Source organism: Corythoichthys intestinalis, chromosome 14 (assembly GCF_030265065.1).
Source record: "Corythoichthys intestinalis isolate RoL2023-P3 chromosome 14, ASM3026506v1, whole genome shotgun sequence".
NCBI classification, from domain to species: Eukaryota; Metazoa; Chordata; class Actinopteri; order Syngnathiformes; family Syngnathidae; genus Corythoichthys; species Corythoichthys intestinalis.
In genome coordinates this window covers 40,049,519-40,075,378 of record NC_080408.1, presented here as the reverse complement: position 1 = coordinate 40,075,378, position 25,860 = coordinate 40,049,519, and the positions used below count along the sequence as shown (strand labels likewise).

At 40.1% G+C, this 25,860-nt stretch overlaps 1 protein-coding gene across 5 annotated transcripts in view; it reads left to right on the top strand.

Moving 5' to 3' along the window:
* The window catches only part of LOC130930262 (uncharacterized), a 39,638-nt gene extending 28,706 nt beyond the window's left edge, over positions 1 to 10,932 (top strand). For 3 of the 5 annotated variants that reach the window (XM_057858097.1, XM_057858098.1, XM_057858100.1), the window contains 2 exons: positions 9,370 to 9,549; positions 9,635 to 10,932. In XM_057858097.1, coding sequence (XP_057714080.1) covers positions 9,370 to 9,549; positions 9,635 to 9,769 — 315 coding nt within the window. In that variant the 3' untranslated portion in view covers positions 9,770 to 10,932. The remainder of the gene's footprint in view (positions 1 to 9,369; positions 9,550 to 9,634) is intronic. The other 2 variants (XR_009067021.1, XM_057858101.1) reach the window with 2 other exon arrangements.
* Positions 10,933 to 25,860: the final 14,928 nt, after the last annotated feature.

Here is a 25,860-nt window from a genome sequence, read left to right as displayed (position 1 = left end):
AAATATTTGACGCATTTAACGCAAGCGCGGAATGACCCGCCCATGCATTGCCTCAAACAGATTACAATGGCACCGTTTTTTTCCATATTGAGAGCTAAGAGGCAGAGAAATGCGATTGGACACAGGCGTTCATTGGACCACGCCGTTTATTGGCATAAGCTTGGGCAACTCTTTCACAATAAACATAACTATTGTGGCGAGCGACGTGGGGAAGAATGACAGGAGATGATCTTTTTCTTTACATGGTTCACTGAACACAACGCAGAAGGTGTAACATTTGCAGCCACCACTGACAGTCATGGTTTCCCAACTTCCCATCATGCATTTGGGCGGAACAGTTAAGTCGCTACAGTATCATTTAGTGAAAGCACAACAACAAAAAATGTGCGGAATGACCCGCTCATGCATTGCCTCAAGCAGATTACAATGAGGCCATTTTTTTGCATATTGAGAGCTAAGAGGCATAGAAAGGCAGTGGACACAGGCATTCACTGGACAGTGCCGTTTATTGGCATAAGCTTCGGCAACTCCTTCACAACAAACATAAGTATCATTTAGTGAAAGCACAACAAAAATAATATTCCTATCTCTCAAAAAAAAAAATAATGTTCACAAAAAGAAATGCTGGCATTCCCAATCAAAATAGCTATGCAAAATACACATAAAACTTAGTCAGACTTTGGTCAAACTCTATTCAAACATTTCGCTCAACAAATACACTAGATGGCAATATTTAGTCACAATATACAAACTATCAGAGGTCTCGTACATTGTGAAGTCAACACTCAAATGAACATAAGGTACAATGAACCCGGAAACTACGGCGTCAGTCGAGGGGCAAAACGCACTCGTTGGCTAGATCTCTAATTAATTTAAAACTCGCCATTGACACCTTGTGGTGTATTTCAATCACTACCTTATGTAGTTAAAGACACTGTGGAAGAACGGCAGGGAGTCCATGTGACGTCCCGCTCGGCGACGTCAACAATGGCGAGCTTTTAGTTTATTTTTTGATTGAAAATTTTACAAATGTTATTAAAATGAAAACATTAAGAGGAGTTTTAATATAAAATTACTATAACTTGTACTTACATTTATCTTTTAAGAACTACAAGTCTTTCTACCCGTGGATCCCTTTAACAGAAAGAATGTTAATAATGTTAATGCCATCTTGTGGATTTATTGTTATAATAAAAAAATACAGGACTTTTGTACAGTATGTTGAATGTATATATCCATCTTATGTCTTCTTTCCATTCCAACAATAATTTACAGAAAAATACGGCATATTTTAGAGATGGTTTGAATTCCGATTAATTACGATTAATTAATTTTTAAGCTGTGATTAACTCGATTAAAAATTTTAATCATTTGACAGCCCTAATATATACAGTATGTATATATATATATATATATATATATATATATATATATATATATATATATATATATATATATATATACATTACCATATGTATGTTTTATATATTTTTGCACCTGTATCTGTACTTTTACTTTAGTAAAAAAAAAAAAAAAAAAAAGGGAGTACTTCATCCACCACTGGTTGTTGGCTGCTGTTAGATGCTATAAATGTTGAATACATTTTCGAATCCCATTCGAATTGGATTGGACTTCTATCGCCGTCAACGGCACTGAGTCAGTTAATATAAATCAAATGTAGCCCTATTTGGGGCGTGTGTACGTGTGTGGGTGTGTGTGAATCACGCTTAAGATGTGAAAACCAACAGTAACTCATCATATGTATGACATTACATTTTGGAAGTAACTTGTCCAACTGGTGACCATCAACCATCAAGTTCTTGTGTGACTTTTAAGACTCACTTTTCCCAGACATAACTTTAATTATTACTTATTATCAAGCTTTTGCCATATCCATTTCATGATACTTCTACAAAGAGTCCAGATGTCGCCCTCCTGCTATTTTACGAAGCGAAAACGCCAAGCTTCAGGGTGGCGGCCAGATATGAAGTCCACATTGCAACATTAACATTTATGTGGCTCACATTTCCCACCGTCACTCGCCGCAGTTTGAGCTCAAAACTGCTCTCCCCAAAACGCTATGTCCTATGAGTGATGCATCATTTCTTATGAGATGACCGTGGAAGTATGAAACATCTGGTCGAGGTAACACCTTGCTGTTTCCCGACGGGAGTAAAGTCATCAAATTAGTTGCGAGAGGGACTGACAAAGGTGATTTTTTTTATGTGCGGGGTGTTTCCCAAACACATTTTTTATGGTGGGGGGGAGAGACTGAGGCGTGAGGCAAAGATTTTCTTTTTCCCACGCAGAAGAGAAGATTGAGACTCTTGTGTTTACCCGGCTTCAGTGTCAGTTACAGCTTAAAAGAAGGTCCGTTCTCCACATCTTGACTTTTTGACTGCATCATTATGGAACAATTTGCAGAGCGCCCACCCAATTTGGAAACTGCTTTATTAGCATCAAGCGGATGCCGAAAACGATCACGGCAGATGCAGCGGATGCCCGCCATTCTCGTGACTGTCAAAGTATTTTCTTGACATGCGGTTAGTATTCCCAGCCTGAAACGTCTCCAATTTCTCCACGGAAAAGGATTGCAGTGGGGGGGAATTTTGATTCTCTGACGTTATTTACATGGCCATGGCTTTCCAGATTGTGGAATTTTTTTGGCACTGAACCGCATCTGGATTTCTGCACTAAAAGGTACCCCACTCCCCACCCCCCTTGACAAGCCTCTTATAAAGCCACAAACCAAGACGTTACCGCTCCTTCCCAGGGAACGGTGGACGCAAAATCCGGGTTTCATCGGAAAAGCTTCCTCCTACATACTCCGCTTAGAGTAGTTTAGCTTTAACAAATGAGCAGCAAAAGTAGTCCCAGTCCCAAGGGCATTAATGTGTCCTTGCTGTAGGTGGAAAAGTCAGCCAAGTGTTGAATCTGGTTTCCATCCCGGGTGCCCCACCTTGACTGGAATACAATGGACAGGAACAGGCCTGAGATTCTTAAGTCAAACTGCAGATTCTTCCCGCAAAATTCCCTTGATGTCTGACGAGCAAAAGCAGCTTTGAATGCCATCACGAGGCCATATACTTTATGTACAGGGAATTGCACCATTGCGTTTATGGTCAGCAATGTGACTACACACTGATGAGTTTTCGGGGCAGTGAATTTAATACAAAGAAAGTATTTTTTTAGGTGGCAACTTAAGATTGCCAGATCTGGTCAGATAGGGTGCGTGTTGGCCAGCGGAAAAATGATTTAAAAAATTTTCAAGCTAACGCGTATTCACAACAGGAAGGTCCATAGTTTGCTTTCTTTGGTCAGCACCAAAATACATTTGGTCCAGACATTTTTGATGCCGTTCTTTTCACATTGCAATTTGAGCAAGACCCAGGATTTGACAACAAACCTACACATGTGCAAAAATCGTTCAATCATTGGACAAAACAATTTGGGTGGGGTAAGCCGGTAAAATAAGGAAGTAAATGCTCACAAAGAGTGCTGCAGAGTACTGCAAACATGCTTTTAATAATTTGTTTTATCCAATTAGAAGCGTTTGTGGGAAATTTGGAGCAACAGAAGCCTTTGATGCCACGTTCATTTTACAAGGAGAGTATACATCCAGCTCCTCATTGTTCCACATTGAACCTCGACTAGTATTAGCCAGCGTAATGTTAACTAAACTACATTTCGTTGCTATGGAAACCTGCTACATGCAAAAAGGTTTGGGATTTCAGCTATGGTGCGGACCACAGTGCGATCACTTTCACACCTATAGCGAACTGCACCACGGTCTGCTTGGAAGCGAACCGCACCAGAGTTCGCTGGTTTGCATTCACACCAGCCCGAAAGGTGTGCACCATGAACTTTTTTGGTTGGGTCCGGACCAAACAGGAATTTGAATTTGCCCTAAATCGTGATCAACGAATGGCCTTGTAATACCCTCAGGTTCTCCTACAGTGGGGCAAATAAGTATTTAGTCAGCCACCAATTGTGCCAGTTCTCCTATTTGAAAAGATTAAAGAGGCCTATAATTCTCAACATGGGTAAACCTCAACCATGAGAGACAGAATGTGAAAAAAAAAAACAGAAAATCACATTGTTTGATTTTTAAAGAATTTATTTCCAAATTAGAGAGGAAAATAATTATTTGGTCACCTACAAACAAGCAAGATTTCTGGCTGTCAAAGAGGTGTAACTCTTTCTAATTAGGTCTAACGAGGCTCCACTCGTTACCTGTATTAATGGCACCTGTTTTAACTCATTATCGGTATGAAAGACACCTGTTCACAACCTCAGTCAGTCACACTTCAAACTCCACTATGGCCAAGAACAAAGAGCTGTCGAAGGACACCAGAGACAAAATTGTAGACCTGCACCAGGCTGGGAAGATGGAATCTGCAATAGGTAAAACGCTTGGTGTAAAGAAATCAACTGTGGGAGCAAGTATTAGAAAATGGAAGACATACAAGACCACTGATAATCTCCCTCAATGTGGGGCTCCATGCAAGATCTCACCCCATGACGTCAAAATGATAACAAGAACGGTGAGCAAAAATCCCAGAACCATACGGGGGGACCTAGCAAATGACCTACAGAGAGCTGGGACCACAGTAACAAAGGCTACTATTAGTAACACAATGCGCCGCCAGGGACACAAATCCTGCACTGCCAGACGTGTCTCCCTGCTGAAGAAAGTACACGTCCAGACCCATCTGCGGTTCCCTAGAGAGCATTTGGATGATCCAGAAGAGGACTGGGAGAATGTGTTATGGTCAGATGAAACCAAAATAGAACTTTTTGGTAGAAACACAGGCTCTCGTGTTTGGAGGAGAAAGAATACTGAATTGCATCCGAAAAACACCATACCCTCTGTGAAGCATGGAGGTGGAAACATCATGCTAACGGGGCTGTTTTTCTGCTGAGGGACCAGGACGACTGATCTGTGTAAAGGAAAGAATGAATGGGGCCATGTATCGAGAGATTTTAAGTGAAAATCTCCTTCCATCAGCAAGAGCATTGAAGATGAGAGGTGGCTGGGTCTTTCAGCATGACAATGATCCCAAACACACAGCCAGAGCAACAAAGGAGTGGCTTCGTAAGAAGCATTTCAAGGTCCTGGAGTGGCCTAGCCAGTCTTCAGATCTCAACCCCATAGAAAATCTGTGGAGGGAGTTGAAAATCCGTGTTGCCCAACGACAGCCCCAAAACATCACTGCTCTAGAGGAGATCTGCATGGAGGAATGGGCCAAAAAATCAGCAACAGTGTGTGAAAAGCTTGTGAAGAGTTACAGAAAACGTTTGGCCTCGGTTATTGCCAACAAAGGGTAAATAAAACGGTATTGAGATGAACATTTGGTATTGACCAAATACTTATCTTCCACCATGATTTGCAAATAAATTCTTTAAAAGTCAAACAATGTCATTTTCTGTTTTTTTTTTTCCACATTCTGTCTCTCATGGTTGAGGTTTACCCACGTTGACAATTACAGGCCTCTCTAATATTTTCAAGAGGGAGAACTTGCACAATTAGTGGTTGACTTAATACTTATTTGCCCCACTGTATAATAATGCATACACTGCATCACCCTCCCCACATAATCCCATCACTGTGCTGGGTAGTGGCTGCTAGTCAGGGACCTGGCAGGTACAGAAATAGGGTGGGAGGTGGGTCCCAGACTTTTCTATATGGCAGGACTCCCGGCGTGGGCCTCCTCTTTGTCTGGGCTGTCGGTTGCGAGGGTGTGGTGGCTGGGGCTCCAGTCACACCCCGGCCTTGGTGTTCTCCTGTTTCCGCCTTGTCTCTTTTCTCCCATGGCATCCTTCTTGGGCCCCAACACATATCGCTTGCTGGGTGCCGGCGGGGTGTCACCCCCTCTGAGTGGGGATCCTGTCTTGCCCCGGGGCTCGTGGGGGTCCCGCGGTGTGCTGTGTCGGTTGGGGAGTGCAGCAGTGGGTAAGGGTCTGGTGGGGGCGAGCGGCGCATCCCCTTGTCTCTTCCCTGAAGGCCGGTTAATGGGATTGGGGGATGGTGGAGGTCTCTTTGCCGGAACGCGGTTGGAGGGGTGGGCCGTGCCCCCGACTGGGGCTGGCCCCGCACAGCATTTCCACTTTTTTGCAGGACTATCATGGGTTCACGCATGACCGGGTGCAATTAGACATACTCAGGTAGAGAGATTATCGGTGTCAGGATTAGCGATCAGGTAGCATAGAATAGGATGTCAACATATCCACACTTACTGGTAGATTTGATTCACATAATACTGAGTTCCACACCTCACTTTGCTGATTTGTGTACTCTTTATCCCGTATAATCACGTCTTTTGACTCACCTCCCCTCCTCTATTTCCTCGGTTATTAGGCCCCCTACATAGTGTCCACGGGTAAATACAATTAACTAAGGATAGCACCAATATGTTCACAGGAAACATAGGCGTGTAAAAATGTATTTGTTGTTGTTTTTTCTTCCCCACTTCTGTCTGTGTACTTCTTTCTGTCCCCCTATTACTCCTTTTGTTTGCTGCTTTCGTCTTGCAAGTAAAACATAATAAACAACCCCAATAGGAGTATATCAAACTCCCATGTGATACATTAAAACTGTTCAGACCATAAGGACACTCAAATTCTATTCTCCGTGTCTTAGCAGCTAAACAGGCCAGGCTTAAAAAACAAACAAACAAACAAACAAACAAAAACCCCCCCCCCCAAAAAAACAATAGCCTTATTTTTGAATAAAATATAGTATCAATATGACACAAATCATTTTTTCCAACTCCACCAAAAGTCATCACCATTGCTATGAAAACACTAACGTTCATATTGTTGAGTTTCCAGCCGAGTTTGTGTTAAAGCTAAAGATCGCTTCGTTGCCTTCCAAAATCAACAAAAACCTGACTACTGATGTGTTTCAGTTTGTGCACATTTTCAAATACACTCTGGTACTGAGATACCATCACCATGGGAATCAACCACTACCACAGCAATGTTCCTCCAACCGGCCGAGGTCTCCCGTCATGGTGCTGCCTTTCACTAGTTTCCCTCCAGAGCCAATTGTTCTCCAATTAGTTTGGCAGTCATTCTAAATTTTCATAGCAGTTATATAAAAGGAAATTTATTTATTTTAGTTGTTTAAAGGGAACCTTGGATTTAAAGATTTGTAGGCGCTAGTAAGCCACAATTGTTTTCTTTTACTAAAATATGTTATTAGAAACACATAAAATATTGCCATTGATTTTGAAATCTATAATATTTAATCCATGTTTTGACCTACGGAGGGCGCCATGTTTTAAGCGCGCAATGGACGCTCGGGGTGATGACGTAGATTGTTACTGTCACTCGACGAATACGACCGGGTAACTGCAATTCCTTCTAGGCGGCGAGACATCCAACACATGAACTCATCGGTTAAAAGCGGCGAGTACCTACTATTTGTGTTTTTATTTAGTCTTTTATTACCTTTTCATTGCCTCAAAATACTTTTTGCATGTGTTTCACTCTCATACTTTTTCGGTAGCTTAAAGCAGATTCTTGATCTGTTGACCACATTAGTCACATATTATATTTAAACCACCCTTATTTGATATTACTACGTTTAAGTAGTTTCTTAAGGCATCTTCAGTATGTTCTGTCTGTATGCATCTAAACAAAACAAGCTGAAAGCACACGGTAGTACTATATGGCTAGGTTCATACGACAGGTCTTAATGCACGAATCCGATTTTTTCGTGTTTTTCCGACTCGAGTCAGGCATTAATTTGACGGTCTGAACGGGACAAGTCGCATAGAAGTGGACCATTTCAAATCCGATCTGGGCCACATTTTTCCAGCGATCTGTACTGTCAAGTCTCCCAAATCGGAATTAATGCAACAATTACGTCATCAAAGAGCGAGTGAGACGCTACGGTAGCGGTGTAGCTGTGCGTTTTTAGCGCCTAGCTTGCATTGAACACGGCTTTTGGGGAAGGGCCGGGCTTGACAACAGTCATAGAAAAATAAAAATGGGTTGAGGATAAGCCTGACAATGATCGGTTTTCTCTCTGCTCTATATGGGCAATATTTCAACGGCCGAGTCGGAGCAAACCGCCCGTATGTGTGTGTGACATTCACAGAGAGTGTGTGCATGCTATCGATCCATATAAACGTTGAATATAAGCCTAAACGGGGATTATTTATGTATTTCATTTGTGTCCTTTTTCTGAAAAGCAAAATATAATATCCCTGGAATGACGGATGACAGCCAGCATGTGTGGTCATTTTATTTGATGCTTCTGCGCATGCGGGTCTTCTTGCTCAGCGCGTGTCGGACTGCGAATTTGTGCGCATGCGTAATACTTGAATGGTCTCAATGGGCAAAGGCAGTCTGAACGGGCACGCCTAAAAAACAGATATGATAAAAAATCGGATTTGTGCATTAAGACCTGTAGTATGAACTTAAGCCTAGGTGTCAAATTAACCTCTTGTAGGACGTTTCACCGGTGTAGCACATTTTGGCTCAACATCGTTTTTTTTTTTTTTTCCTACTCTCATCTCATCTCATCCTGTCTTTCCTGTTCATTTTGCTTTTGCTGCTCGTTTTGTGAAATATCGACAGTGCTGTCATGCCCATTAATGTTCCTCTCGGGTTCAAATTGAAAGGGTTGAACAGATGACATGTTTATGTCGCTAGAGTCATACTCTGGAAGCCCGGCAGCGTAACCATGTGACGTCACCACCCTGCGACGTCAACAACAATGGCGACCTACTGGTTAAACTAATTTTACAAATTGTATAAAAACGAAAACATCAAGAGGTGTTTCAATATCAAATTATTTTAACTCATAAGAATAATGGCTTTTAAGAACTACAAGTCTTTCTATCCGTGGATCCCTTTATAATTTGATGGGTGGGAGTCACGGGTGTCCTGTGACTGCTTCTAGTACACACAAATATGCAACACATTTTACACAAGCCAGCAGATCACACAGTTCTCTCAAGTTATCAAATCATTGTCTTTACGAGATTAAAAGTTGCTGTTTTCTTTTTTTCTTTCATTTGTCCCATGCCAGCATATCGATTGGAATGGCGCCGTGGACGTGTCATCGCGTCTATATTTGTCAGTGTTGCTTGCAGCCTGTTATTGAAGGCCAAGCTTTCCATACATAATTAAAAGAATCTGGCATCAAAGAGGCAATGCCTCAGTCAGTTGTTCATCCATCAAAAACTTTGAACTGGCTCTTCCACAGACGTCTCCGCCGATGATTTTCTCGTGGTAGCCACCGGACAAACAAAGGCACCCCTTTTCCATTTGCGCCTCATCCCTTTGTCTCATATTTGATTCGGGGGGAGCTTTAAGGCTTTAATTAAATTCCAATCCCCTGCTCTCATTTCTCCACAGACTGTCCCCTTCCGTGGTGTCTCTGTGGGAGGTTGCGAAGCCGGCTTTGGTGCCTATTGTGGTTTATATGAAAGAGTCCTGTGGAAAGCTCAGCTCTTCATGATAGAATTCACACATGTGGCGCAGAAAGCGAACGCAAGTGTGTGGGCTCGCATGCACTGTAGTGACACCTCGTCTAATGTGAGGGGCTCCCACCTGAGTTGTTGGAATTGTGCAAAATTGTCCTGAACGCTATTCCCATTTTTCTTTTATTCTATCATTTTAGCCTTTTCCAACCCTGTGGCCACCCACATACGTGACCCACATAGCTCGGAATCAGATGCAACATCAGTCTGTCATGAGACTGAGCTCGTCTGGTCTTCAGATGAGGAATGAGTTCTGCACTGCTGAGCCACACTGACAGTGATGGACAGGTCCAGAGAGGAGAGCTGATGGCCAAAGTTCCTCTCCTGTCTTGTCTGGACAACATCGGAGAAGATGGATGTGGCGCTTGTGAGACTTCCAGGTCTGACATTCGTGCCTGCTTCATATGTAGGTCCTGAATGCGGAAAGTGATGCTGAAATCTGAACCCTGTTTTATTTATCCAATGTTTGTCCATCTCTGGATGGAATGACAGATTCAATGTAGCAAGTGGTGGAGAACACACAGCAGGGACGTAGTGCTCAAATAGAATGTGTGTGCGTGTGTGTATGTATATATACAGTAGATTTGTATTTTTTTAAACATAGCAGTGTGAGTTATACTTTTGTTAGTGTGGGCAACAATATACTGTGATTAGCATCAGAGTCAGCTACTTCAATATCCAACTTGGTTGTTTTAAGAATGTTGAAAATCTGCCCATGACTGTATAATAAACTGCATTTATCTTTTTACCATCTTTTTACCCAACCACATGTCACCACAGGATCAAAAGAGTAAGCAGTCTCGTCTCCCCCGGTTGTGTCTTTTCAAGGGTATCTGTTGTTTAATGCGCCGTTGAAAAAGCTACAGCTGGAAAAGTGAGCAGCAGCATTTTTTAACAAGCTCACAAAGCCCCTAAAGCCTAAATCCAGAGCTGACCAGCTCACGCACATGAAGGAAACAGTCCCTCTGCCCACCATTACCAAACGCTGCATGTCAATCCGCAATTTTAATTGAATTCCTCTCTCTCTCTTTTTTTTCTCTTAAAGGCCAAGCTCATCAGGCATTGATTTGGAGGCAGCAAACGTCTGACCATAGTTGAATTCTAATCAGAATAATTCAAATTTGAAGCCGGCTTGCCTGAGATACGGCAGCGAGACCTTCGGGGCACCCGTGGAAAATCGGCATGGACGAAGCTTTTCTGTGTTCGCTCATTTCCGCAGGGTTGAAAAGGGATTTGTCCTAGAAATAGTGCGCCTTTCCCGGAGGGGTGACAAATCATGACAGAGAAGCCATCGTCAACATAAATAGGATATACACCCCGCTTGAATCTTCACACTGCACGATGCTGTAATGTGTATATCATGAGAATTAAATCGTACTTGTCCTTGGACGTGATTGAGCATGTCATCTGTATCTCTGTCACACATGCCTTAGGAGAAAACCTGTGTGTCGATGTGAATCATCAATAAGTGGACATGAGAAAATAAATCTTCAAAGCCTTTGGGTACAGTTGCACTTGTACATAATTACATGTCAATTTAAAACGTGACACTCAGCATCTTTCCGTTACGGATATCTAATATTTTGTCTCTGACGATCTAAGCTACACCCAGGGAGAGCAGCCAAGAAATCTACTCAAGCAAGAGTAGCGTTACTACAAAATAATATTACTCAAGTAAGCGTAGTCATCCAAAAATCTACTCAAGTACAAGTAAAAATGTATCTGGTGAAAAGAATAATCAAGAAATGAAATGAAAGTAATATTGTGAGTAACTGCTTACGATGTTTTTTTTATTTTCAACAATGGAATTTTTTTCCTCAGCACAAAGTTATCTATATGAACTGTTATTATCATGCTGTACTATAACCTGTTACATAACCGCATTAAGCCAAAGAAATACAGAAAAATATCATTGAATTCTGGCAAGAGAAAAAAAAATCTACAGACCTGAAGCATCATTCGTCCAAAGAGCAAGAGCGCCCTCTAGTGGAGAAAATAGTTCCTGGTTTGACTAGGTGAATAGTGACTACAGTGATCCCTCGCTACATCGCGCTTCAAACATCGCGTCCTCAGTCCATTTTTTTTCCAACCCCCCCCCCCCAAAAAATGCAGGATTTTATAAAGATGCCCCATCCGATCAGTACAGCCTTTCACTCTTCCTCCTGAAGCTTTTCTTTCTCACCAGGCAACTGCAGCTTGTTAAAGTTAACGATGAGTGACAAGGGAACTTCTTTGAACTTGCCAGAGTCCTACTTTTCAAAGAAGCCGCCTAGTTTCACTTCTTAAACATTGGCTATAGTCGCTATGGCAACTCATTGTGTTGTGTGCTGTTCTAAGCAGCATGAGTTGATTTGAGAGGACTCACCGCAGTAATACACCAGTCACATCCACCGTGCAACAATGTAGCCGCCGTGTCAACGCAGTGAAACGTGGCCGTTAAAGTCAATCAGCCAATGCACACCAGTCACAGTGCAGCAGCATTTTAGACGCGTCCAAGAAGTTGCTCAACGTGTCGCACATAAAAAGAACGGCAGAGTTTATGAGTTGACGCGAGACGGGACCCTCCTGCATCTATACCAGTGTTTTTCAACCTTTTCTGAGTCATGGCACGTTTTTATATTATAAAAAATCTCATGGTAAACCACAAACCAAAAATATTCCAGAATTACTTTCTGTACAGTATATTTAATTATAAAATAATTTCTAAATATTTATACTTACTCGGTGTGAAACTTGAGCCTGTTTAGATGAACTCAAAACCGATATCCTGGAAGGAATCTTCATCAACAGCTCTCAGTCTCTCTCTGTTTTTATTTTTTTTTTGAGGTTAGGCTCGAAAATCAGAATTATCAGACAAGGGGACTTTAGCTATGTCTTTAACCACATCAGGGCCAAGCGTCTCACAGACAATGGCTTTGAAGGCATATTGTCTCTGCCACAGTATGGGACTTTTGGATTTAGCAACAAGTTCGGCAACAAGATAACTGGCTTTAAGGGCTTTCTCATTTAGCTTTGTAGTTTTTCTCGAAAAAGTTGCCTGTTTCTCTGCATTTTTACGGAGGCATACAAAATAGTTCATCGACTTGTTTTGAAGTGATGACAACTGCAACTGCTCATGTCGCGTTTAAGAAATGCTCGGACTTCTATTCATCAGCCACTTTGCTGTCCTCGACAACGTGTTGGAATAAAACTTGAGTTAAATCAAAAGATGTACAGTAGACGTGCTGGGGTCCACATTGTCACGGACAGCAGGGTGGCTGATAGTTAGAAATCCGAACAGTTCTTGAACGTGACATGAGCAATACCTCGCTCATCTGCACACAACCGGAACCGAAACCTTCTACCTGCTCCTTCCTTCCTACTGCAACTACACCCAACAATGTTAAAAAAAAAAAAAAAAAAAAAAAAAAAGCAATATTCCATAAATTTGTTGCGGCACACCTGACCATCTCTCACGGCACACTGGTGTGTTGCGATACAACGGTTGAAAAACACTGGTCTATACTACTAGGTAAGATCGGGCAGATCAGAAGTCACTCCTGTAAAAATACGGTGGATCCGGTTGATTTTCAAAATAATATGCAATTGTAACCCTTACTTTTCGAGTCCATCAGATCTCTTGAGGCTGTGGGTAGATCGAGTCACAGTTTACTTGTTGTTGATTTGCTGCTGTCTTCTCTGCTATAATAATAACCAGCATGGCAGGACAGTATCAACTCTGCTTTTGCTATAATAATAACCAGCATGGCAGGACAGTATCAACTCTGCTTTTAATGTCGGCAAGGTGCGCACCAGTTACCCTGTGTTCAATACAAAACCCGCCCTACCGCAACAAAACAAGTAGGAACTAATATTCACATAGGAACTAAAATGATACAACATAAAATATGGAAATATAAATGAATACTACATCACATTTGTAAAACATAAATACATTAAACAATAAATAATAGCCCATGTAAACAAAATAAATTGAAATGAGCCAAAACACCTGTAATCAAATGATAAGAATACACAAATCCTGCTTACACAATTAAATTTATTAATTTCTGCATGGCGCTCTAACTTGAGAAAATCCATCAATAAAGCTTTTGAAAAGTGTTCATAAGAAGAAAAAAAGAACGAAAAATAAGGGATCACTATAGATCCTTCATAGTTCCTATTATGAAATGAATAGGATCATATCTCCGTTTTTCCGTGGTCAATTGATGCCAAATAAAAACTGGGAGAGAGGTTAAATTCTGCGATACCTAACTTTTTATGGTGCTTTAGAGACGCCACGGAAATGTACAGGCAGGTGTGATCATAGAACGGCAAACTTGAGTCTGATTGGTGTAATGGAGTCATGTGATTATTGCTACGATGTCTCATTGGTGAAACCAGTAGAGCTGCTCTTGGCACTGTTGGACGACGAGTGTAGCCCAAAGTAGCAGAGTAAGAGTAGCTTTTCATTCATTCACTTTCCATGCCGCTTATCCTCACGAGGGTCACGGTGGTGCTGGAGCCTATCACAGCTAACTAAGTTTCTTTTTCACAAATCTACTTAAAGTAAAACGTATGGCTTAGTAAAACTAGTCTAAGAAGTACATTTTTCTCAAAAAGTTACTCATGTAAATGTAATGGAGTAAATGTAATGCATCAATACCTACCTCTGCATACACCTAGCACATATTTACACTGCTTGCCAAAAGTATTGGCACCCCAGCAATTCTGTCAGATAATGCTATTTTTCTTCCAGAAAATGATAGCAAATACAAATGATTGGTAGTAATCATTTATTTTGCTTACAATGAAAAAAACACAAAAGGGAATGATTTTTTTGTTTTGTTTTTTTAAATCATTTCACAAAACTCCAAAAATGGGCAGGACATAAGAATTGGCACCCTCAGCCTAATAATTGGTAGCACAACCTTTGGACAAAATAACTGAACAGCCACTTCCAGTATCCATCAATGAGTTTCTTACAATGCTCTGCTGGAATTTTTGACTATTCTTCTTTGGCCAACTGCTCCAGGTCTCTGAGATTTGAAGGGTGCCTTCTCCAGACTGCCATTTTCAGATCTCTCCACAGGTGTTCTATGGGATTCAGGTCTGGACTCATTGCTGGCCACTTTGCAAGTCTCCAGTGCTTTCTCCCAAACCATTTTCTAGTGCTATTTAAAGTGTTTTTTGGGTCGTTGTCCTGCTGGAAGACCCATGACCTCTGAGGGAGACCCAGCTTTCTCATACTGGGCATTACATTATGCTGCAAAATTTGTTGGTAGTCTCCAGACTTCATAATGCCATACACACGGTCAAGCAGTCCAGTGCCAGAGGCAGCGAAGCAAACCCCAAAACATCAGGGAACCTCCGCCATGTTTAACTGTGGGGACCGTGTTCTTTTCTTTGAAGGCCTCATTTTTTCCCCTGTAAACTCTATGTTGATACCTTTTCCCAAAAAGCTATACTTTTGTCTCATCTGACCAGAGAACATTCTTCCAAAACATTTTTGGCTTTCTCAGGTAAGGTTTTGGAAAACTCCAGCCTGGCTTTTTTATGTCTCTGGGTCAGAAATAGGGTCTTCCTTGGTATCCTACCATAAAGTCCCTTTTCATTAATACGCCGACAGATACAGTAGTACGGGTTGACACGGTTGTACCCTCGGACTGCAGGACAACTTGAACTTGTTTGGATGTTAGTCGAGGTTCTTTATCCACCATCCGCACAATCTTTTGTTGAAATCTTTCGTCAATTTTTCTTTTCCGTCCGCATCAAGGGAGGTTAGCCACAGTGCCATGGGCTTTATACGTATTGATGATACTGCACACGGTAGACACAGGAACATTCAGGTCTTTGGAGATGGACTTGGAGCCCATGATTCCTCACAGTTTTGCCTCTCAAGTCCTCAGACAGTTCTTTGGTTGTCTTACTTTTCTCCATGCTCAATGTGGTACACACAAGGACACAGGGCAGAGACTGAGTCGACATTAATCCATTTTAACTGACTGCTGTTAATTACACAAATTAGAGAAGCATCACATGATTTTTCAAAGGGTGCCAATACTTTTGTCCGGCTCATTTTATGGATTTTTGTGTAAAATGATCATGATTTTTTTTTTTTTTTTCATTCTCTTTTGTGTTTTTTCATTGCAAGCAAAATAAATGAAGATATTACTACCAAAGCATTTGTAATTGCAATCACTTTCTGGGTGAAATTGAGCATTATCTGACAGAATTGCAGTGGTGCCAATACTTTTGGCCAGCAGTGTAAATTAATTCCATTAAGTCATTTACTGTCAGTTCAAATAGATTGCATGTCTATCACTGTCAATGGCAGTCAATGAGAGAAGATATTAATTGTTCCCCATGTCGATATTTGATGCCCCTGTCTCTACACTAAGAAATAATTCAATTTACAGCTCAATCTTGTCCAGAGAGACGCATGAAACCAAAGCTTAATACCGAGAAATCTCTTTTTAGTCTTGAATGTGACTTTCTAAAGAACAGTATGTCATTTCGGATGCACTCTCTTAGGGAGTCACCATGAAAGTGACACGATGTGGCTGCGATGGGAATATGCGGCTCTCTACTCACTCTCCTGAAAACTTAGTTTTGAGTCCGATCGACTACCGAAGAACTTTGAAAAAAGATCCTCTCTTTTATTCCTTGTTTGAAGGTGGGAAGTTAATAAGATGACTCTTCTCAAAAAAAATTTTTTTAAAGTCGTTCCTTGCTACAAGAAGGTACTTGTTTAAAAATACATTTAAAAAAAAATCTTGAAGTATTTATGTTCACATGTTCCCAGGATATTTAGAGCAGTATATCTCCTAATCAAAAGCCACAATGAAACGTTTATTTCCTTTTTCTTGTCGCATGGCGGTGAGTTTTTCGCTGCTCCTAAGCCAAATATTTGGCTGAAATTGGAGACCTATATGATGCAGTCTGTTGTACAAGTGGCATTAAAGCGCTTGCAATAAAGGCCTGAAAATAAGACGTGTCAACATGTGCACAGGTTCAGCGTTTTCCCCGTGTGTCACTTTTATTTTTAAAGCGTCGGCGCGGGAAAACGTTGGCTCTCCGTGAAAGCATGACATTGATTTTCTTCCTAATTATCTCCACATGCTACACTTCTCATTGTAAAAACGAAGCCGGCTGGGCGCCACTGGGGTGTGCTCGCTGCTAATATAGTGTAAGTACATTAGCTGTGAATTAAACTTTTAAATACAGCATCGATCAGAGCACGCACCCCTGCTGTGTAATGCTCACAATGGGAAGTCGACGGCGATATACAGCAGCCTGACAAGATGGCTGCTATATCGAACCATATCGTTCATTTAAGTGTTTCATTATAAAGGATGTTGCCTTCAATATGTCACTTATCTTTCCTGTCCATGGCAAATGAAAAGTATAGTACTCAATATAGAGTGTGGGTGGCACCATGTGCATTCTGGAATAGGAAAATGGTTCGAACAGCCACTTAAATGAAAACATGTCAAAATTCAGTTATGTATTATTCAGGAAAATAAAAGATCTCTTTATAATGGCTGTTTTTTGACAATGTCTTCAAATTGACATCCAACGGCACTTTGAAGTAACACAGGAAAATCAAATGCTCATATTTAATTTCACGAGTTTGAAGTACTGCTTATGCTTGACAGAGAGTCACGCAGTGTACTTAGATCTCGTCTTTTTTTCTCAATCCCTCTGCTGCGCATTAAAAAAAGTACAATCATTACGTCTTCTCCCAAACGGCCGTAAACTGTGGGAACAATTGCTTAAATATCGGAAAATTCCTCTTCCCCGGAGTTTTTGGGCTAATGGCAGTCATGTGTTGTGTCACTGGGTGAAGGGGGGGATGTGTTGCTATTATATCAACAGATGAAACCCAACATAAACACATCTAGTCGCTGTGTATGTTTATTGTACAACAGTGCAGACAGCTTCACCTTTGTTTGGCAGCCTACTGGTTTAATCAGAGTTGGAGTTGCAAAAATAAAAAATTAAAATAAAAAAAATCCTACTCTCCTTACAAGACAGTATACTATTTCCATGATTACTTCAAAAATACTTAGCTCTCCAAGAGCTACTATAATGACCAATGAGAAAATGCCATTGCGTGGGTGTATTGGAGGCTTTCCCAGCTGACATTAGGTGAGAGACGTGCAATCCATCTAAAGTGGGAGTATTTTTTTCACTGGTAACCCTCTCAGTTCAAATGGATTGGTCATCTATCACAGTCAATGGCAAGCAATTAATAAAGATTTTTGTACTTTTAAATGTGTATTTGTTTTTTTCAACCCACTGACAGAGGTAGGTAGTACCAAGTAGGGATGGGAATCGAGAGCCGGTTCCTATAGAGCAGGGGTCCTCAAATACAAATCTTGAAGGTCCACAATTACTTTTTTCATACAAGCATGGGTCCATTTATTAATGTCGGTCAAGTACAAGGCAGGTCAAAGGTGGTAAAGGTGGTTTTCCTTTGACCAAACAAAAATACAGTGCACATTCTGATTAAATAAAAAAAAATTAACAAAACATTTTCTTGACCTAAAATAAAAATACAAAAAAAAACAACAACATGCAAGTACAATGCTTACACATGTACACTAAATAACTGACAAGATACCATTTACCATTTACCATCTGTCATTAAGGTGCAAACAATAACTATTGACAGTACATTTTGTAACTGTAAAACACTGCTGCACAAAAAAGAAAATGTGCAAGTAGTACAGTACATGTTCACATGCACAGAACATAAATGAAAAGCTCTGTCATTAAGGTGCAAATATAATATTTACTTTAACTGTAAAACACTGCTTAAAGGGCAACTGAAGAGCTTTCCGGATGTTGGTGTAATTTTACAAATATAAACTTTGGACGAGTTTGTCAAAACAACCATGAGATTATCAACATGTAATTGCAAGGATAATTTGCGTATTTTTAAGTTTTTTTGCACTCCGTTAAATGTCCCTTCCCAAACCCGGAAGTGTGACGTAAATTCCCTGACGCAACAGAAGATTAGTATCCACAGCTAGCATAGCAGCAACAACTATCAATGATATTTCCGCCAAAGGTTACCGTTCAGGATCGCTCTTTCGTGATGCTACCGTTGGCAAAGGCTCCCAGGAAAGATGATCTACAATTAATCCCTACATGTATGAACCTGAGACGTCAGATGACGACGATTTACTTGACACAGCAGATGTCGTCGTGATGCCAATTGACAGCGCGACACTTCACGAACGGGAGAGTGAGGGGTAAGCCTAAGTCCAGCATCGTGATATTTCTATTTGAGAGAGTGCGATTACATGGTTGTATATATTTTCCATGCTCTCCACATAGCTAAAACTGGATATTAGGTTATGGGACACGAATCCGGTCTAAATATGGTAAAGCTAGCCCAAATGTGGCTAAATAAATGATTCATGGTATTGATTTTTCAAAATAAATGACAAAACGATTTTATTTTCCAGGTGTTGCTGTAAACCTTCTAGTAATTACCCTTCCAAGTGTATGCCTGTGTCGTCAGGAGATCCCAGACGTGAGAGAAAAACTTGAGGAGGCTGAAGCACTGACAGGGGCATGAATTACATTAAAAAAATAAAACCATAAATTGTAAACAACATTGACATATTTTGTTGACTGTTTAATGTATTCTATTGGTATATAATATATTGTAATTATTTTACATTCTGAAACAATATTTAATAGGCCACAATAATAAGTGATACCAGATTTATGTTGAATCAGCATCAGCTTTTGCTGTCAGATTGTGACACAACACAGAAAACTAAGTTATACAAAGCAAACAATGGCACACATCAAAGAACATAAATTTAGTAAGCAGCACAAAGTTAGGATAGCAACGGACTAGCGCAACATTGAAAAATGATTATGCAAAAGAAGCTGAGAAGCAGTTTAGAGTGGGAAATATGTATTTACTCTTTTCTGTAGCATTAAGTGTTCTCTATACAAAGATAAACCATTATTATTCAAATATGAAGGTAACTAGATTTTTCTTTTAAAAATGTGTACTGTATATATGACAAGTTTATGATTTCATTTCATCAAAATTTGCTACATTTATTTCTCCTAAGTCATTGTCATCTGATGTCACAGACGGAAGAAATTCAGCATCTGGGAGGCCTCATAGGATCTCTTCAGTCGTCATCGCTGGACTTGCATCACTTGTGTCATCATATGACTCGACCCACTCTCTCTTGATTTTGGGACACTGGGTGGCGACTGGGTGGCGACTGACTTGCAACGCTTTTTTCATCGTGTTGAGGGTTTCCGCCGCTTAATTTTTTATGTTTGGCTTCCTAGAAAAAAAAAATCACAGCAGCATGAAAATATTGGATGAATCCTAATTTTAATTTAATAATTTTAAATAATTTCTGGTGATCAAATAATAACCAAAGCAGCATCTATTTGATGCTATTGTTCCCTCTTCAAGTAGGCAGACCTTGATGTTAATGCTGTAGTACAATAGTCATTGTTTTATTGAGATGTATTTGGTACATTAGGGCCTGGCAGGTGGATTGTTTTATATATAGGCTTTATATTTACCCTGTGACAGGCCAAAAAACAACGAGCCAAGGGCCTATTTGGTGCTGGGGACATTTGAATTTACATAATACCTATTGATATAGTAACAAAATCACATGAGTAGACGACCTGTCAGCAAACCTTTCTACTTATGACAGGCCAACAGCAACAACAAAAAATGTCGCACTTCAACAAACAGGCAGTAGGAGTCCCCCTCGTTTATCAAGAAAAGCCAGTAATGGTCTACTTACGTCTTTGTAAAACCAATGTTTTTGGAAAAAAGCCATTTGATCTTGGTCCGCAGAGAGGTGTGCCCTGGTCCGGTCGTGGACGGTAGTCTGCTAATTGAGGACCCCGGCTATAGAGAATTGGTTCCATGTGCTTCAATTCCATGGAATCGTTTGGCAGTTTATCTAATGATTCTCTTATAGATTCCAACCAGCACGAATTACGTCACGTAACTTACGCATGTGAAGTACGACTACGTGATTAGGTTACGCTTTCCCTCGCTTGCTTCCCAAGCATGCCCTCCGTCCCCTCCAAGGATAGTGCCACACTATGGTGGTGGAACAAAAGAGATACTAAATGGTGTTATACTTGTATAGCGCTTTTCCACCTTAAGGCGCTCAAAGCGCTTTACACTACATCGTCAGCTACCTACTGGTGACGCAGCACCAGGAGAAATGTGGGGTTCAGTATCTTGCTCAAGGACACTTAAGCGAGTTCATCAGGGCACAGCATCGAACCCACAACCTCTGGGTTGGGGGAAAACTACTCTACCACTGAGCCACGCCATCCCCATATCACTGCTGTCTGGACTAGCTGAACATTTTCTGTGTGTGAGGGCTTCCTCCAACCCATCCATCTGAGAGGGTGTTCTCCACTGCTGGAGACACCATAAGTCCAGAAAGATCACGTATCCTTTCTGAAAAAGCAGACATGCTTATTTTTCTGCAAAAGAATTGTTCATTTTGCACATTTGCACTATGCAAATAGTGCAAATGTTGTATTTGACAGTATTTATCTATTTTTTTTTTTTTTTTTTTACTATTTCTGAGTGCTACCAGCTCATATGTCCTTTTAAAAAGGAAGATTTTTTATTTCTATTAGAAAAATGTTTCAGTAAAATGTTACACATTCTTATGTAATTGACACAGTTAACATCGAGGCTTTGGGCCTCTTTTGACCACGTTGTGAGTTTGTAAGGTGACTTCTGATTAAACAAACTCGATGCCAATAAAAATGTTAGTTGTTCTTTTTCACCAAATTTGAATCGATAAGAGAATCGATAACTAATCGAATCGTTAATCAATATCGATAATGGAATCGGAATCATAAAAATCGTATCAATTCCCATCACTAATAACAAGTTACATTTACTTGGGTAACTTTTTGAGGAAAATGTATTTCTTCGAGCAGTTTTACCACACAATACTTTTTACTTGAGTAGAATTGTAAAGAAGAAACACTAGTCTTACTCCATTATTTTGGGCTACACAAAAGTTTTTACGTTTTCTTCTTTATTCTACAGTCACGGACGAAATTATCGGCACCCTCGGAATTTTTCCAGAAAATACAGTTTCTTCCAGACATTAACGCATTTACCAATGTTTTCAGTATGAATGTGTTTAGTTTTGGACTTGCATTGAAAAAACACAAAAAAGCTGAGGAGAAAAGCCTAAATGTACACAATTTTACACTGAATGCAAAAAATGGGCTGGACAAAATTGTTGGTTCCCTTAAGTCAATATTTAGTTGCGCATCCTTTAGAAGAAATAACTGAAAGCAATCGCTTCCTATAAGCATCAACAAATTTCGTGCACCTCTCAGATTTTGGACCACTCGTTTGTTGCGAACTGTTCCAGGTCTTTGTTGTCTTCTTGCAACAGCAATTTTGAGATCTCTATAGATGTTCAATGGGATTTAGATTCGAACACATCGATGGCCACCTCAGAATTCTCAAGCGCTTTGTCTCCAACCATTTTTTTGGTGCTATTTGAGGCATGTTTTGGGTCATTGTCCTGTTGGATCACCCATGACCTCTGACGCAGACCCAGTTTTTTTACACTAGACCTTACATTGTGGCACAAAACATTTGATGGTCTCCAGATTTCAAGACTCCATGCACACTGCCAAGCCACCCAGTGCCAGAGGCAGCACAACAAACCCAAAACATCATTGGACCTCCACCATGTTTGACTATAGGCACTGTGAACTTTTCTTTGTTGGCCTCATTCTTTTTCTGGCACTGCTTGCCTTGACAGTGTGCAAGGAGTCATGAAATATGGGAACTATCACAATATTTTGGGCTGGAATATAGTGTGTAGTGTCAGAAAACGGGGTCTGTGTCAGAGGTCATGGGTGTTCCAACAGGACAATGACCCAAAACATACCTCAAATAGCACCAAGAAATGGTTGGAGACAAAGCGCTGGAGAATTCTGAGGTGGCTATCGATGAGTCTGGATCTAAATCATATTGAACGCTGGAGAATTCTGAGGTAGCCATCAATAAGTCCGGATATAAATCATATTGAACACTATGTAGACATCTCAAAATTGCTATTGCAAATCAAATCTGAGAGACCTGGAACAGTTTGCAAAAGGGGAGTGGTCCAAAATTCCATCTGAGAGGTACACGAAACTTGTTGATGGTTATAGGAAGCGAATGCTGTCTATTATTTCTTCCAAATGATGTGTAACCAAATATTGAAGCGAGGGTGCCAACAATTTTGTCCAGCCTATTTTTAAACTTTTGTCTTAAATTGTGTCAATTTTGAGTTTTGTCCTCCGCTGTTTTACGTTTTTCCAATACACATCCAAGAAAAACACATTCAAACTGAAAACATTTGTCATTGCATTAATTTCTGTGAGAAATGCTGTATTTTCTGGAAAAATTCCAGGGGTGCCAACTATTTCTTCCATGACTGTACACATTGACTTTATTTTTGCCAGAGATGCCGACAGTAATGCTACTAGTTTCACAATGAGGTTTTGCAACAATTACCACATGACTCCATCTTTGGATGGGTAATGGGTCATAGTGTGCTGGTCTGAATGTGTTTATTTTTGTGTCATCTTTTTGGCATTATACAGTCATGTAATAGGCTCAGCAACTTAGCAGGGATACCCCTGTACCAGTCCGTGGCACATTTGCTACCGCAGAGAATAATAGATCATTTGTTAACGACCGCAATCTGGCCTGTGCCTCTAGACTAAATGAGTAGAGATTTGCATACGTTACCCTCTCGTGGTTGGCCGCCATTACTGGGGTGTTTGCACACCTATAGAAGCCCAGCGTCAGTCAATGTAAACAGTAACGTTAGCTGCTATTGGCTGTGTGCGGCGGGTGGCGACGTCTTTGCCCGGCTTTTTTAACAGGTTGGGGACCACTGGGCCATAGTACAGTAAAATTATTACAGTTCATACAGATGAGGTTTTGCTAAGAAAAAAAATGAGACATTGTGGCACTTACTCACAATGTTACTCATTACTTAAGTATTCTTTTCAACAAATACTTTTTTACTTGTACTTCAGTAAATTTTTGGATGACTACTTTTACTTGAGTAATATTATTTAGAAGTAATGCTACTCTTACTTGAGTAAAATTTTTAGCTACTCTACCCACCTCTGCTCACAGAGTACAGTCCAATAAGGCCAATATAGAGGGGCATACCTCAGGCATGAAAGATTAGAGCTCGCAGTGCTGTTTTGACTGTTTGCTTGAGCTGCAAATTCAAACCAGAGCAGCCAAGTGGGCCGCCAGTGTTGCACTGTGGGACGGCGGCGAGCAAGCGTCGGAGAGTCTTTATCTTGTTTGTGCAGAGTGAAACGTGAAGGAATGTAAGCTGTACATTTACACAGGCCCTGAGGAAATAGAATAGCCCTTCTGCATTGTGCTTGTCCTAATGTAATTATGCATAGTTCCCGCTTAGGCGAAAGGAAAGATTCCTATCCAGCAATATAATGTCTGCAAGAACGCCCCATTTTTACTTTAATAACAATGTTAATATTATTTTTCTCAGCAAGACCTTGGTGGAGAAGGTCAAAAAGTAAACAAAAAAGAGTTTTGGATACTGCAGAAACGCCAAAGGTGAACTCAATCCATTCTAAGGAAGCTATAGCGCCATTCTTTTCCCCATAGGAGATAATAGAAATCATCTGTTCCAGGGTCAAACTGTGGCCATCATAAACCCTTTCAAGCTTAATGTCAAATTTTAAAATCTTAACTGTCATACAAGTGCAAATATAATTTAACCACTTCAAGATGAAAACTATTACCGTTATTATCCGACTTTTAATTTACTGGTATAAGCTGCATGGTTTTGTTTTAAACATCTGACCAAACATAACATATATGGGACATTCTGTCAAATATTTTTGTAGACAATTGTAACCACCGAAGTAACCCAAAAATATTAGCGCTTTTTTGGAGGGGAATTGCAACCAAATTGGTCACACACAAAAACAACAACCAAAATGTGACAAAAAATAGTCGACAAAAAAGTGTTGTGAAACTGTGAAATTGTGACCTCCTACAGTAGTAAGGTAATTAAAAAAAAAAAAAAAAAAGACCAAAAAGTGACCCTAGAGATGTACTGTAAAATTTTAGGTAAAGTTCAGAAAAGTAGCATGAATTACACAAGTGGGTAAATAAGTTATGGTAGCACATAGAATTAATAAATTATAAGTCCAGAGGCCTCAAATGTAAACACGTATATTGGCATCTAATCATAGACAGGCAGCTTTGCAATACTATGAAATGTGTGGTATAATCAGCTGTTTTCAGGCCTTAAATATGTGTGCTATGATTCTGAATGCAGCATGATGTTTGATGTGTTACATTTTTATTTATTTATTTTTACCAGTTTAGACGTGAAATGATGTCCAAACTCACCGGCGGCTGCAACATCAAAGGCATTGAAATGAAAAGCTGATAATATCCTCGCTGGCGTCCACCAGCTCTTTAATTTGCCGCCGAAGACGGGGTAAAGAGACAAGCTTTCATCTCTCAGAATTTTTTTTACATTTTGTTTTGCTTTGTTTTTTTTGTGTGTGTTTTTTTTCCATTGTGTTTTTTTCTAATGCATTCTGTGCATGGATAAATAAAAGTTGAATAAATATCTTTTGCTTTCCCTTGATCAGCTGCACCGCAACCCTCATGAAGATCAACAGCATAGGAAATGATTGGATGGATTATCAAATTTAGCATTCAAATCTGCGAAATGTAGTCTGGGGTATAGATCGTGTTGCTTCTATTTGGATTTTGATGACAATTTTTTAGAAGATTTTAGATTTAGACAAGGGCCCGATGGCCGACAAGGCGTGCTGAGGCAATAGTGACATCGGAATTCAACGTAAATAAGTTATGATTGTATATAGAAAAATGCAAAATTTGCTTATGTTAAGTAAAATTAAGATGATTCTGCATGCTTTCCTCAAGTATTAAGTTTCTGATGTGAAAATTGAGTCATTTATTAGCTGTTGAAAACATGTCAAAATTGCATTAAATTAAGAAAAATTAAGTCGCTATTTCGGCCACAAGCTTATATGATTTGTTAAATATTGTTATTGATCCTGAAAATGTAGATGATGATCTCGGCATTTGGTGATTTTTGTGCATCTAGCGTAAAATCTGAGACTTTTATAGCCATTTTAAGTTTTGTTATACTTATCTAAAAAATAATGAATCAGGATTTTAGCAGGAAACGACTTTGAATTTTTTTATTATGCTGGTCCAATGTGGTCGAAACACAAAAACATTACTTCAATTCAATCAAAGAAAAATCGTGTTTAAATGCATTTAAAAAAACAAGTTTTCTGATTGAAGTGTTTTTAA